The sequence below is a fragment of the Pelodiscus sinensis genome, chromosome 31 (assembly GCF_052426305.1).
Source record: "Pelodiscus sinensis isolate ZL-2025 chromosome 31, ASM5242630v1, whole genome shotgun sequence".
NCBI lineage: Eukaryota > Metazoa > Chordata > Testudines > Trionychidae > Pelodiscus > Pelodiscus sinensis.
In genome coordinates this window covers 2,858,038-2,873,984 of record NC_143082.1, presented here as the reverse complement: position 1 = coordinate 2,873,984, position 15,947 = coordinate 2,858,038, and the positions used below count along the sequence as shown (strand labels likewise).

Sequence of the window (15,947 nt, the reverse complement as noted above, 5' to 3'; positions counted from 1 at the left end):
GGTGCATAATTGGCTGGATAACCGTAGTCAGAGAGTTGTTGTTAACGGTTCTAAATCCTGCTGGAAAGGGATAACAAGTGGAGTTCCTCAAGGGTCTGTTTTGGGACCCGTACTGTTCAATATCTTCATCAATGATGTAGATATTGGGATAGAGAGTACGCTTATTAAGTTTGCGGATGATACCAAACTGGGTGGGGTTGCGACTTCTTTGGAGGATAGGGACATAATTCAAAATGACCTTAGAAAGTTAGAGAAATGGTCAGAGGTAAACAGGATGAGGTTTAATAAAGAGAAATGCAAAGTGTTCCACTTAGGAAGGAACAATCAGTTCCATACATACAAGATGGGAAGCGACTGTCTAGGAAGGAGCATGGCGGAAAGGGATCTAGGGGTCATAGTGGACCACAAGTTGAATATGAGTCAACAGTGTGATGCTGTTGCCAAAAAAGCAAATATGATTCTAGGTTGTATCAACAGGTGTGTTGTAAGCAAAACTCGTGAAGTCATTCTGCCGCTCTACTCTGCACTAGTTAGGCCTCAGCTGGAGTACTGTGTCCAGTTCTGGGCGCCACATTTCAAGAAAGATGTGGAGAAATTGGAAAGGGTGCAGAGAAGAGCGACAAGAATGATTAAAGGTCTAGAGAACATGACCCATGAAGCCAGGCTTCTTGAACTGGGCTTGTTTAGTTTGGAAAAAAGAAGATTAAGGGGGGACATGATAGCGGTTTTCAAATATCTAAAAGGGTGTCACAAGGAGGAAGGAGAAAATTTGTTCCTCTTGGTTTCTGAGGACAGGACAAGGAGTAATGGGCTTAAAGTGCAGCAGGGGAGGTTTAGATTGGACATTAGGAAAAAATTCCTAACTGTCAGGGTGGTCAAATATTGGAATAAATTGCCAAGGGAGGTGGTGGAATCTCCTTCTCTGGAGATATTTAAGAACAGGTTAGATAGACATCTGTCAGGGATGGTGTAGGTGGAGCTTGGTCCTGCCTTGAGGGCGGGGGGCTGGACTCGATGACCTCTTGAGGTCCCTTCCAGTCCTATGATTCTATGATTCTATGAAAAGATTAAGCTGGATGTTTGGAGTTACAGGGTAGGAGGATGAGGAGGATTGGGCCCCAGCGATACAAGGAACAAACACAGTATTGGCCTGATCTTGGATGGGCACTATATGGGCTACTGTAAACCAACAGCAAAGGTATTTCTCTGGGAATTTCCACCGTGGTGACACAAAATGCAGGGCTAAATTCCAAACAATGACTGATGAGTTCAAACGTACCTGTGGAGAGCGACTCCTGCACGATTCTTTCATTCCCTCGAACTTGGTGCTGCAGTTCATGCTGGGCACTTGGAGCAAGGGGGAGAGAGGAGCAGACGTTAGAACTTTCCTTCACATTTTCATATCAAATCTCTCCTGCCTGGGGAGAAATCCCCTTCTCTTCCCAACCCAGATGGCCGTTCTCAGCCTCATGCCAGTCCTATGCTGCCAATAGTTTAACACACTGCTACTACAAAACTCCCTCCCTCCCTTCCCATCTCACTCTGCCTCTCCCCTCCATTTACATTTTGCTTTGCCCCTCCCTATGCTGCTGACCCATGCCTCCTCCCCTCCCAGCCCACATAACCCTGGCATTCTGTCAGCCTGCAGCTGATCGGAGTATGTCCCAAGATGACTGGATGAATTTGAGGGCATTTTAGATCTGCTGCTACTCTTTTAGAAAGCTCCTGGGAGGGGGTGAAGTCATCCAGCATTGTTGGGGGCAGTGGTATGATTGCCTCCCGACCCCAGCCCCTGCAGTCCCTAACCAGAGCCATTATCCTCACCCCAATACAAAGTCCCTACTCTAACCCAGAGCTCCCTCCTGCACTCCAAAACCCTCAGTTCCAATCCCATCCCAGAGCCAACACCCCAGGCTCGATCCCTTATCCCCTCCCATATCCCAACCCACTCCTGCACTCCACAGCTGTTGCCCACATTACAAACTCTCCACCTCACTCTTCAGCCCAGAGCCCCTCATGCACCTCAAAGCCCTCATCCAAAGCCCCAGAGTCTGCAATGCCAACCAGAGCCCTCAGCCCCTCTCCAGCCCATACTTCCTGCCCCAACCCAGCATCCCTCCTGCATCCTGAATCCTTCATCTGGCCCCACCCTAAGCCTGCACCTCCAGTTAGAGCCCTAACCCCAATCCCTCCGGTATTGCAAGTGCCTGTTCCAACCTGGTAAAAGCAAGTAAGACTAGGGGAAACTAGCCACTAAGGCAGAGGGAATGTAGTAGTGGGAGGTGGGGCTTCGGAGAAGGGGCAGGGATATGTGTTCGGTTTTGTACTATGAGAAAGTTGGCAACACTAATCTGGGTGTTGGTGCTGAGCCTGTGTCCCGACCCCTAAGGCCAGTGGGGGCAGCACATGTTGGCCTGTATCTGGCAGCAGTAGGCTGCGTGCTGAGGCCAGCGAGGGTCCCCTCTCTTCTCCCAGGTGCCTCCCTGCAAACCTAGTGAATTATTCCCAATCCACAGGCTAAAATAGGGGATATCCTGCCCCTCCCCCTTCCCCCATGCTGGGATAGCTATCAAGGGTCAAAACTGATCATCGCCCCAGTGAGTCAATCAGCAGCCTCTGGTACAGCACCAGGCCTGGAATGAGTGCGGAAGGTGAGGAGGGGTCTCAGCAGGGCAGGGTGGGGGCCAGAGCAGAACTCACCCCGGCAGCTGTTCTCACTCGCGTTCGGGAATCTGGCTTTCCCAGAGCTGGACTCGTAGCCATCGGCGCAGCTGCAGTTGAAACTCCCAGGCTGGTTGATGCACTTGGCGTCGGGTCCGCAGTTTACTGGATTGGGCCCCAGACACTCGTCGATATCTGCAACAGGAGGGATGCTCTGCTCAGCCCTGGCAGGGAGACGTTCCCCGTTCGCCCGCCCCCCCACTGACCTGACAGCAGGAGCCCCAGGACCCAGGTGACCGGTGCCCTGAGCATTCAGCACTCACAGGTCAGATTCACAGCAACACTAAGGTGTTGGGCCCCTCTGGCAACATCATGGCCTCTGACAGCGTCCCTCCCCCCCTCCTGTGCAGGGACCTCCCCAGCCAGCATGGAGCCAGTATAAGGGCCCTGTCCCCACCCCATCGCAGGGGCTGGATGGGGACATGGCCACACCCCCTGCACTGTGGCTATTCTCTGCTCCCGAGGCTAATGCAGGGGGGGATCGGGGAAGGTGACCAAGTTTCCGGTTTTTGACCAAACACCTGGTTGAAAAGGGACCCTGGCGGCTCCAGGCAGCGCTGCTGATGGGGCCGTTCTAAGTCTGGTCTGTGGTGCTGCAGGGCTAAGGCAGGTGAGTCCCCACCTGTCCTGGCATCGCGCTGCGCCTGGGAAGTGGCCAGCAAGTCCAACTTCTCAGGGGGACCACGGAGCTGCTCAGAGCACCCACACTCCATTGATCAGTTTTTTCTATGGGCAGGAGCAGTGAGCGGAGCCTCTTATCACTCTGGGCCTAGTCTAGGTGCTGAGCCTGCTGGCCACTTCTGGAGCCACATCCCAGAGCCTGCACCTCAAACCAGAGCCATCACCTGTCCCGAACAAAAACTCCCTGGTCCAACCCAGAGCTCCTTCCTGTACCCCAACCCCTCGAACTCCAGCCACATCCCAAAGCCAACACCCCAGCATGGATCCCTCAACCCCTCCCACACCCTAACCCACTCCTGCACTCCGCAGCTGCTGCCCACATTCCAAAACTCTCCACCCCACTCTTCAGCCCGGAGCCCCCTCATGCACCTTAAAGCCCTCATCCGAAGCCCCAGTCTGCGACGCCAACCAGAGCCCTCAGCCCCTCTCCAGTCCATACTCCCTGCCTCATCCCAGCACCCTTCATCTGGCCCCACCCTAAGCCTGCGCCTCCAGTCAGAGCCCTCACCCCGTCCCATGTCCCAGCTGCCTGCTCTAGCCTGATAAATGTGAGTAAGGGGAGGGTGAACAAGCCAGCAAGGCAGGGTGGCTGCCTTGGTGAGTGGCGGGGAGGGCCTCAAGGAAGGGGCAGAACCACAATGGTCAGTTTTGTATTATGAGAAAGTTGGCAACAATAATCGGGTGTAGCTGGGTTGTCTAGTGCTGAGCCTGTTTCCTACTCCCTGGAATAGTTGACAGAAAATCTATCGACTATTTGATTAGGGAAGTAATCGCATTTTAACATCCATAGTCTGCAATCTGCCTGGCTCCGTCCCTCACACTCGTTGATATCTGCAATGCACAGAGCCAGTCCCCTTTATCACCCACCTGCATTGACCTGGGAGACAGAACCCAGGTGTCCGGGGCCCTTAGATGTCAGTGAGACAGGACTCCTAAGGGCATTGCCTGGGCTGAAGACAATGACACCTGCTGGAAACACACCAGACCTGGCCCTGCCATGACAGAATCCCCTGTAAGGTCTCAGGAGAACCTTCCTGACCGGATGAGGTATGTGGCTGTTATTTGCAATTGCTCCCCACAAATCGGAGCTGGTTGTTCTCACCCCAGTAGCACCAGGCTACAGCATTATGAGACATAACAAGGTTCAAAAATAACTAGCAAAATTCATGGGGGACAGGTCCATGGATGGCTGGTAGCCAGGATGGGCCGGGATGGTGTCCCCAGTCTGGGTTTGCCAGAAGTTGGGAATGGGCGACAGGGGAGGGACCACTTGATAATACCATTCTGTCCACTCCCTCTGGGACACCCAGCACTGGTCGCTGTGGGGAGACAGGACACCGGGCTGGACGGACCTTGGGTCTGACCCGTGTGGCCGGTCTGATGTTCAGGCCATTCAGCATTTCAAGTCTCACAGCACCATTCCTGTTGTCCAGCTGGCTGGCCTGCTCCATGGAACTCCACATTTATCTCCCCCCGGGTGCCTCACCCTTGCTCTGCCTTGAGGCCTTGCCCCCTCCGTACCCTTCCTCTAAGGCCCTGCTCTCATGCCACCTCGTACTGCACCTGCTATGTCCTTCCCCAACAGCTCTTTCCTTGCCCTGCCTCTCCCCATCCACCCCCACCGCAAGGCTTTGCCCTCACTCTGCTTCTTCCACACCCAATCCAGCCCCTCTTCCAAAGCCCCTGCAGCTCCCTGCTTTCCGCCCTCCCCTAAGTGCCTCCCCCTGCCCTTGGAGAGCTGATCAGAGGCACCTTCCAAGAGAAAACCAAAACATTTTCCAAAAAATTTCCATTTCAGTGGATTCAAAATAATTCCTTTTCCAGTTCAGGCAGTAACTGATCACTCGGCTGCACCCAGCTCCTCTCCTACGTCAGCCGGGCACTGGGGAAGCCTCCCTCAGAGCAGGCAATGGTTCTGGTTGTATTGCCCAGCGCTGGCCCCGCTCCTGCAAGGGGCTGGTCACCTCCAGGGGGCACTGGGGACCAACCTCGACTCCCGTTGAACTGAGGGAACTCAGCATCCCTCAGGACGTGCTCAGCACCCCGCAGAATCCTGCACCCAGCACCACTGACTGTGATTCTGGGACCCAGGCCTGAACAGTCAATGGCCAGCCCTCTCTCTCATTCCCAGGGCACTGCTCACTCCCTGAGTGCGTGAGCCATCTCAGGTCAGACAGGGAGCCCCGTTACCATCGCAGGTCGATTGGTCAGTGAAGAAGCGACTCCCTCGTGACTGGAATCCATCCAGGCAGGCGCAGTGGGTGCTGTTCACACACTTGGCATTTAGTGTGCACATTAGGTCAGGGCAGATCTCAGCGACAGCTGTTGGGAATGGAAACCAGAGTGAGTCACCCTGCACCATCTGTTCCCTTCCCCCAGTTCATCTCATGCCCTGCGAGCCCCTGTGCATGTGCTCCAAACAGCTCTTCAGCCCCACATCTCCTACTCACTCAACGACCAGGCTGGAGCTAGCAGTGCTCAGCTACGCTGAGGCCCTGCTGGGCCATTCTGGCAGTGGCATGGTATCTGACAGCCCCCTACCGCATCCTGTACAAGGGCCTCCCCAGCAAGTCTGGAGCCAGCCTAAGGGCCCTGCCACCAACCCATCACAGGGAATGGATCAGGCATGGTCACACCCCCTGCACTGGGACTATTCTCAGCTCCCGAGGCTAATGGGGGAGTGGATCAGTGGAGAGGGACCAAATATCCAGTATTCAACCAGGCGCCCGGTCGAACAGGGACCCTGGTGGCTCTAGACAGCGCTGATGTAGGGGCCATTCAAAGTCCAGTCAGTGGGGCTGGGGGGCTCAGGCAGACGAGACCCCATCGGTCCTGGCACCGCCCTGTGACTATTGAATTCTGATATGAACACGACAAACGTGGTTGCAATCACTGTCCTGTGTCTGCACCAAACCTTGTGCAACGGGGCCAAGTGAGGGGTCTGTGGAAAGCTCGTGAGTCGCTGGCTCTGTTCATACTACTCCTGGGCAGGTACCATTTCTGTATGTGCGGTGAGGAGCAGTGGCTCTGTGCTTGTATTGCAAATGTTTGCTTCTGTGGGATTATCAACAGGCCTCACTGACCTGTAGCGGGGGGGGGGGGAGAAGGTTGCCCTCACGTGACTAGCAGCACTTCTCTGACAATGCACCTCGAGTGGGGCCAGCCCACAGGTGAGGAACTTTGCTGTGACCCTGCAGACCAGCAGGTCAGCGACGGCTGCTACGGACTGAGTCCCGCACGGACAGGTGACCTGCTCACATGACACACTCCGATTGGGGAGGTACTTTCACACGGGGGGAACAATGGAATTCCCTCCACAGGGGCAGGGGTGTAAAAGGGCCCCAGAGATTCCTCCGTTTGTCTTCATTCAGCTCATCACTTCTGAAGTAGCTTTGCTATGAACTGAGCCCGGGAAGAATGATAACCGAGCCTGAGGATGTGTTCCAGATACAACAAATTCATCTGTCTCTGCTACAAGCCTTCACCAAGAACTTCTTATTTTCATGTACGTGATTTGATTCCTTTAACAATTTTACTGTCAACATTTCCTCTTTCACTAATAAACTTTTAGATTGTAGATAATACAGGACTGGCCCCGCTTGCTCTTTTGGTAAATCTGAGGTATAAATTGACCTGGGAATGTGGCTGGTTCTTTGGGAGCAGAAGAACCAGTTTGGAGTTGGTGTCATTGGTTTTCCTAACCTCTCTTCGGTGTAAGGAGGGTGCTTGGTTGTGGCCCAGGACAGCTGGAGTGTCTATGGGGGTTGCTTGTGTCACTCCCTGCTGGCCAGTGTGATGAACAGAAGGTTTCTTTGTGACTGGTTTGGTACCTCATGCTGGAGGATTCCCAGTCTTCAACTATAATTTCACCCCGATTTGGCTGTACCACCAGACAGGCTACATCACACACCCTGTGCCTGGGAAGTGGCTAGCACGCCCAGCTTCTAGGCAGGAAGGTCTTGGAGCTGCTTGCACTGCCCAGGTCCCATTGGCCGGTTCCACCAGTGGGCAAGAGGGGCAAGCGGAGACTCTTAACACGCCTACCCGAGCCCAGGTGCTGAGCCTCCCGGACACTACCAGGGTGCAGCATGGAGCTAGGTGCAGCTGGCTTAGCCTCACAGCATAGCTGAGCAGTAGCCCAGGCCCTTCTCCCCGCTTCCCTGACCTAACCCCCTTTCTCACCTCCTAGCCCAGACAAGACTGACCCATCCCCCAGGCCCTACTCCTCAGACTGGTGTCAGCCCCACCTCTCCTTTGTCCTCCTTCCAGATCCAAGGTGTTATCTGCTGTCCCCTGGTCCTCAGGACTTGAGAGACTGAACATACTTCCCCAGTGAGTCACTGGCTTCCCCTTCTCATGCAGATAGTGCTGCAGTGCCCCGGGGAAACTGAGGAGCACACATACACACAATAAAGCAAACCATAAATGTAACAACAGAGTGAACACAGGACTACAACAGTGGACAACACCCCCACTACATCACACCCTCCTACACACCAAACTCCATGTCCCCAGCTCCACCCAAGAGTCTGCATGGCCAACCAGAATCCTCAGACCCTCCTGAATACAAACTCCCAGCCCCATCCCAGCCCCCCTTCCTGCACCCTGCACCCTCGTCTGATCCCACCCTGAGCCTGCACCCCAGTTAAAGCTCCCACCCCCGTCCGTATCCTAACTGCCTGTCCCAGTCTGGTGAAAGTGAGTAAGGGTGGGAGGGAGCTAGGTACCGAGGGAGGGGAAATGTAATGAATGGAGTACTAGCCGGCTAGTACTCCAATCCTTGCTGTCTGCTCCCCAACCCCGGGCAGAGAGTGAGGACAAGAGACACCATCAGGAGGCATGACACTTGGTAGGAGGAGTCACGTTAAAAAGACAGCGGCCTAGGGACAGACTAGAACCTGTAAGCAGAGCGGCGAGAGAGACTGAATGGACAAACGGACACAGAGGAACTAAACCTCACACAGAGCAGCAAAGCCTGCATCAGCTTCACAGCTGAGACACATTCTGCGTGGGGCTCTTGAGATGGGCACAAACGCATCCCACACGGCTTTGCGTTCTCTTCCGCCAACCTGGGAACTTACCCATTGACGTTTGAATGCTCCCTGGTGGCACAGAGGGGACTAGGATCATGAGGAGAAATACTGGGAAAAAAATAAAAAATAAATATGTTTCTTAAAATTTTATACAAATAGAAATAAGCAAGAGACAGAGACAGAGAGAGAGGTCTCCTAGCCCCTGTCCATGACCAAATTTTGCTTGATTACTGTGATTCTAGTATAAATCCAATTAAGTTAATTCTTCCATTAATAACTGTTATTACCATAGTAATTATTTAGGAACCCCGGCTTTGTGCCATTACAGAAACCTAGATTAATCAGCTACCTCAAAATTTCCCTTGTGCACTGGTTCTGTGTTACAGCCCTCCCTCCCCCACCCCAGAGGTGAGTGGTAGGGTCAAGATACTTCTATGCTCTGACTATTGCCAGCTGCTGAATGGTCCCTTGGGCCAGGGATGCTTCAGGAGGAATCGGGAAGGCTTTAGGCTGCTTGCAGGCATCAGACTAATCTGCAGTTATCCCCTGGGATTCAGTGGTTGTGAACGTGGCTGGAAGCATCTTAGACCCATCCATGTCTTGGTCTCATGGGGTATGTCTACACTAGCACCCTAGTTCAAATTAGGGAGGCTAATGTAGCCATTCGAAGTTGCAAATGAAGCCCGGGATTTAAATATCCCGCACTTGATTTGCGTCTTCCCAGCCGGTCGCCATTTTTTGAAATTTACAAGTCCAGACTAACTGCCCGCGTCTACATGCGGCAGGGACCCGGTAGTTCAAATTAAAGCCCTAATTTGAACTACCTGATAAACCTCATTTCAGGAGGAATAACAGGTAGTTCGAACTAGGGCTTTAATTCAAGCTACCGGGTCCCTGCCACATGTAGACACGGACAGTTAGTCCGGACTTGTAAATTTCAAAAAATAGCGACCGGCTGGGAAGATGCAAATCAAGCGTGGGATATTTAAATCCCGGGCTTGATTTGCTACTTCGAATGCCTACATTAGCCTCCCTAATTCGAACTAGGGGGTTAATGTAGACATACCCATGGTGAGTTCCTCTCAGCCACCCCAGGAATCTCACCCATAATTCTAAGGGTGTTTCAGTAAGTCTGGATGAAGTCTCAATTAGTGCAACATGAGCATGGGAGGGACCAGAAGAAATTGCCTGTCACACCAATGTAAGTATAAATTCGAGCTCTAGGAGACTTAGCTGGGCTTGCTCTGACCAGCTGGCGTATGAGAAACAGAAGTGTGGCCGTGTTTGAGCAAGTAACAGGAGAGGCTCCCTGTCCCGACCACATCCCTGTCCAAAGCCACAGGTAGGCACTCAGGGCAGCTAGCCCCTCCCCCTCTGTTCGGACACTTCTCTGTGTAGCACGCAGCTAAACGAGCACTAGCCCAGCTGTCTCTTCCCCCGCTGGAGCACACACCTTCCAGCTCTCGTGCAGATGGACACATGGACCCCTCTGGGCTCTCCGGGCCCCTCCCCTGATTCCAGCCCATGGACTTTGTTCCACTCACCCAATGGACGCACGTCCCCGCGGGGTCCCATGGTGGCTCCGACACTCTCAGGAGAGGCTGAGCTCTGAGGGCTCTGAGCTTTGCAACTTCCTTATTTTGGAGAAATTAGGCAGGAAGCCAAAGTGACTCAAGCCCTTGTTTCAGATCATATCAACCTAGAGTACCGCGCACGGCAAAACACTGTCCAGCCTGCCCTGCCCTCCCTCATCTGCCAGCCCCATACTTCGAAATGGCGGAGATGCTCAATGACTTCTTTGTTTCGGTCTTCACCGAGAAGTCTGGAAGAGTGCCTAACGTAGTGAATACAAGCAGAGAGAGGGTAAGTTTAGAAGATAGGATACACAAAGAACAAGTTAAAAATCACTTAGGAAAGTTAGATGTCAGCAAGTCACCAGGTCCTGATGAAATGCATCCCAGGATACTCAAGGAGCTGATAGAGGAGGTATCTGAGCCTTTAGCTATGATCTTTGAAAAATCATGGCAGACAGGGGAGATTCCAGAAGACTGGAAAAGGGCAAATATTGTACCCATCTATAAAAAGGGGAATAAGAACAACCCAGGAAACTACAGACCGGTCAGTTTAACGTCTGTCCCAGGGAAGATAATGGAGCAGGTAATTAAGGAAATCATATGCAAACACTTGGAAGGTAATAAAGTGATAGGGAATAGCCAGCATGGGTTTGTGAAGAACAAGTCATGCCAAACTAATCTGATAGCTTTCTTTGATAAGATAACGAGCCTTGTGGATAAGGGAGAAGCGGTGGATGTCATATACCTAGACTTTAGTAAGGCATTTGATACGGTCTCGCATGATATTCTTATTGATAAACTAGGCAAATATAACTTAGATAGGGCCACGATAAGGTGGGTGCATAATTGGCTGGATAACCGTAGTCAGAGAGTTGTTGTTAACGGTTCTAAATCCTGCTGGAAAGGGATAGCAAGTGGAGTTCCTCAAGGGTCTGTTTTGGGACCCGTACTGTTCAATATCTTCATCAATGATGTAGATATTGGGATAGAGAGTACGCTTATTAAGTTTGCAGATGATACCAAACTGGGTGGGGTTGCAACTTCTTTGGAGGATAGGGACATAATTCAAAATGACCTTAGAAAGTTAGAGAAATGGTCAGAGGTAAACAGGATGAGGTTTAATAAAGAGAAATGCAAAGTGCTCCACTTAGGAAGGAACAATCAGTTCCATACATACAAGATGGGAAGCGACTGTCTAGGAAGGAGCATGGCGGAAAGGGATCTAGGGGTCATAGTGGACCACAAGTTGAATATGAGTCAACAGTGTGATGCTGTTGCAAAAAAAGCAAATATGATTCTAGGTTGTATCAACAGGTGTGTTGTAAGCAAAACTTGTGAAGTCATTCTGCCGCTCTACTCTGCACTAGTTAGGCCTCAGCTGGAGTACTGTGTCCAGTTCTGGGCGCCACATTTCAAGAAAGATGTGAAATTGGAAAGGGTACAGAGAAGAGCGACAAGAATGATTAAAGGTTTAGAGAACATGACCTATGAAGCCAGGCTTCATGAACTTGTTTAGTTTGGAAAAAAGAAGATTAAGGGGGGACATGATAGCGGTTTTCAAATATCTAAAAGGGTTCACAAGGAGGAAGGAGAAAATTTGTTCCTCTTGGTTTCTGAGGACAGGACAAGGAGTAATGGGCTTAAAGTGCAGCAGGGGAGGTTTAGATTGGACATTAGGAAAAAATTCCTAACTGTAAGGGTGGTCAAATATTGGAATAAATTGCCAAGGGAGGTGGTGGAATCTCCCTCTCTGGAGATATTTAAGAACAGGTTAGATAGACATCTGTCAGGGATGGTGTAGACGGAGCTTGATCCTGCCTTGAGGGCGGGGGGCTGGACTCGATGACCTCTTGAGGTCCCTTCCAGTCCTATTATTCTATGATTCGTTACTTTGCAGTGAGACCCAATGGGGAAAACCGAGCACAGTGAAGATGGCCCAGCTCCATTTTACAGATTCACAGAAATGGAGAGTTGTGAGGGACCTGAGGAGCTCAAACAATCCACCTCCAGGTGCTGAGGAAGGACCAAGCGGACCTAGAACATCCCTGGCAGGTGTTTGTCCAAACTGTTCTTAAAGCCTGCACTGACAAGGACTCCACAACCCCCTCAACGCGTGTTCCTCTGCTGAACCATCCTCAGAGTTAGAAAGTTATTCCTGATATCTAACTGGCTTCTGCCTTGCTGCTGACTACATCGGTTCCTTCTTGTCCTATCCTTGGGGGACCTGGGTGCCACTTATCATGGTCCTTGTTATAACAACCTTTTACATATTTACATATTTGCAGTGTTATCAAGTCTCCCCTCAGCCTTCTCTTCTATGCACAGAACATGCCCAATTCTTTCAACCTTTCCTCATGAGTCATCTTTTCTAACCCTCTGCTCATTTCTCTTGCTCTCCTTGGCTCTGTACAGTTTGTCCTCATCCTTCTCTTAGATCAGTGCCCAAATCTGGACATGGTACTTCCACACCAAATAGCATCACCTCCCATCTCTACCCAACCTTCTCTGGCTATACATCCCAGAGTGACATCTGACTCTTATCAACAGCCTCACACTGTAGACTCACATTTCCTTTGTGGTACACCAGAAACCTCAGACTTGTACTGCAGTTTTGCTGTCAAGCCAGGGAGTCTCTATACCCCCCTGACAAATTTTGCACCCTCCTTATAGACTAGAGGAAACTAGCACGTTTCCTTATTTGAAGAAGGAAAATGTCATGTTGGGATTGGTCCTGCCTTGGGCAGGGGGCTAGACTTGATGACCTTCTGAGGTTTCTTCCAGCTCTATGATTCTATGGTTTCTAGGACTGTATTGAAAGACTTATTAAATTCTATACCTCTTTCCCTCATCTACTAGCCTACATGCCTATGAAGGAAATTGCATCTGTGTGGCATGATTTATTCTTGACAAAAGGATATTCCTCATCACTTTATTTTCCTCTAAGGTTAAATAAATTGGTAATGTAATCATTTGTTCCAGTATCTTTCTGGGAACTGAGTTAGGCTGTCTGGTCTATAATTCCTCAGTTCTGCCCTTTTTTTTGGAAGACAGGCACTGTTTGTCCTTGTTAGTGTAGACTATAGGGCTATCCTGTTTGCTTGCCTATAGATATATACAAAAATGTGTACCTTGAAGTGTCCTGTCACATATCCAAATTTCTGTTTTATTCCAAAATATCTGACTTTGGTGGAAAACAAAGCAATATATAATTGTTAGCTCATAAAAACCCTAATAAAATTAATAAGAATATAAATAAAGCAAAACAAACTATTCCATAATTAATTTAAAGGGTAATAAATTTGTTTAAACCTCTGGTGTAAATGTTGAATTAAAAATAGATTATAAATCAGGAATTATTATTTTCATTATTCTAAAATACAAATCTAATAGGTATAAGCCCACTGCTAATGATGGGAAAGGTGAAGGTGATGAGAAAGATAAGGGCTAACACCTCAGTTGTTCTAAAAACAAATGACGCAAGTATGTGATATAAAAATATAAATGTGCATTCCCTACCTTGTTTGTATCTGTGCTAAATGTATTAATAAATTATATTTATAAATATACAAAAGTTCCTACAGAGTAAGAGTTGCAACTGTGCACATCAGAATTCTCAACAAGAAAATCATTAAATATTAAGCCTAGTCTTAAAACAAAAACCTATCAACTCTAAAGGTGGTAACAAAATTTATAAGCAATCTTAAATCAGGCAACATTAGGAACCTTGCCCATCCTCCAAGAGATCTGGAAGGTAATCACCAATGGTTCAGAGGTTGCTTCAGCTAGCTTCTTAAGTACTCTGGTGTGAATTTCAACAGACACTGCCAAGTTGCATAGATCTAACTTAGCTAAAAATATTCTTTGCTAGTCTATATGGGTATGTCTACACTACCCCGTTAGTTCGAACTAGCGGGGTAATGTAGGCATACTGCACTTGCAAATGAAGCCCGGGATTTGAATTTCCCGGGCTTCATTTGCATAAGCGGGGAGCCGCCATTTTTAAAACCCCGCTGGTTCGAACCCCGTGCAACGCGGCTACACGGGGCTCGAACTAGATAGTTCGAACTAGGCTTCCTATTCCGAACTACCGGTACACCTCGTTCCAACGCTCCTCGTGGAACGAGGTGTACCGGTAGTTCGGAATAGGAAGCCTAGTTCGAACTACCTAGTTCGAGCCCCGTGTAGCCGCGCTGCACGGGGTTCGAACCAGCGGGGTTTTAAAAATGGCGGCTCCCCGCTTATGCAAATGAAGCCCGGGAAATTCAAATCCCGGGCTTCATTTGCAAGTGCAGTATGCCTACATTACCCTCCTAGTTCGAACTAGGAGGGTAGTGTAGACATACCCTATGTCATTTCCCTATTCTGGCCACTGTTCCTTCCCTCACGTTAATATTAACTGGTGTTATGTATCTGGTCACAATTAGGAATGTTAAGGACTAGTCGACTACCCGATAAGCAAATGCCAGATAGAGGCAGCAAAAGGGGGGAAAGATGAGGTACTTCAAAGCAGCAGCCACACATGGAACCCGGGCTCCATGTGGCACTGCCCCCTTTGAAACTGATCCTGGGGTCAGCTGAGGAGTCCCCAGCTGATCCTGGGCTCCAAGCGGCGCTGCCACTTTTAAATGCCAGGGGAGCCCAGAATCAGCTGGGGACCCCCAAAATCAGCTGGGGACCCCCAGCTGACCTCAGGTTCAGTGCCAGCTTTGAAATGTACAAGAGTCCCTAGTGGGTTCTCTTGTGCATTTCAAAGAGGAAGTGTAGCATGGAACCTGGGGCCAGCATGGAACTCTGAGTCCCTTACTGATGCCAGGCTCCATGTGAATGCTTCTGCTTTGAAATGTACAACAGCCTCCACTGGGGCTCTAGTCCATTTCAAAGCAGAAGCGCTCACGTGGAGCCTGGAGTCAGTGAGACTTCCTTCTGGTCCTGGGCTCCAGGCAGCATTCCAACATTGAAATGCACAACCGCCTCCGCTGGGGCTCTTCTACATTTCAACAGTGGAAGACAGAAGTGCCTATCGACTAGTCGATGGAAATTTCATTGACTACTTGTCTAGTAAATGAATTGTGAGTTAATATCCCTAGTCACAATTAATCCTTTCAATCCTGCATTCAGGAAAACTTAAGATGAGCCCACACTGAGTGGCTGGTTGCTAACATACCAGTCAGAGATTTTAGTGGGCTGGAATTCTTATTAAATCTTTCTTTCACTAGTCATCTAAGGTGGTGCAGCAATAATCTCCTGTCATTTTCTGAGAAGAGGCTCTTCTGAACAAGAAACAAACAGGAAACCAGATCTTTCTCCAGATTACAGTGTGGTTACTTATTCACGAAGCCAGGTCTACTCTACACCAGAAATTCAATTTAAGATATGCAACTGCAGCTATGAGAAACGCATAGGTGGAGTCAATGTGCCTCAAAACAAATTTTGGTGGAGTCCTCACTGCAGGAGGTCAAAGGGGAGAAATTCTCCCATCAACTTCCCTTATTTCTTGTGACCTTGTGGAATACCGCAGTCAATGGGGGTGCCATCTGCATTCATATTAGCGGTCCTTGTTAGACCCACCAAATTGAATCTTGGAAGACAGATCACCAGAGAGTTGATTTCGACAAAATTATAGACAAGAGATGATGCTGTCCAAGTTTCAGCCCTTATCTGCAGCTATCATCTTGGAGATGCAGACAGACCATCAGTCATGTTCCAAGTGATGTTGCAGTAACAGGGTTAATGTAGATGATGTCTCTGATAAAGGAGATAAAACAGGTGGTAACGGACTATCCATGCTTGAGGGTGTCAGAGAATGGGACATGGGTGGTTAAGTCTAGAGGGCAGACCGGGAGTTGGTAGCCAAGAACCAGAGCCAATGGTTACAGCTAGAGACAAAATGCCAGCAGCCAAGATCAGAGACTGGAGCAGGAGCCAGGAGTGGGAATCC

General features: G+C 49.9%; 1 protein-coding gene across 4 annotated transcripts in view; it reads right to left on the bottom strand.

Moving 5' to 3' along the window:
• LOC102446028 (adhesion G protein-coupled receptor E3-like) overlaps positions 1–15,947 on the bottom strand; it is a 70,615-nt gene that overhangs the window by 29,750 nt on the left and 24,918 nt on the right. The window contains exons 1-6 of one of the 4 annotated variants that reach the window (XM_075902434.2): positions 9,980–10,179; positions 8,484–8,543; positions 7,650–7,789; positions 5,593–5,724; positions 2,701–2,856; positions 1,280–1,347 (exon numbers count right to left, since the gene is read on the bottom strand). In XM_075902434.2, coding sequence (XP_075758549.2) covers positions 1,280–1,347; positions 2,701–2,856; positions 5,593–5,724; positions 7,650–7,725 — 432 coding nt within the window. In that variant the 5' untranslated portion in view covers positions 7,726–7,789; positions 8,484–8,543; positions 9,980–10,179. Of the gene's footprint in view, positions 1–1,279; positions 1,348–2,700; positions 2,857–5,592; positions 5,725–7,649; positions 7,790–8,483; positions 8,544–9,979; positions 10,183–15,947 lie in introns of those variants that run through there. The other 3 variants (XM_075902435.2, XM_089774750.1, XM_075902436.2) reach the window with 3 other exon arrangements.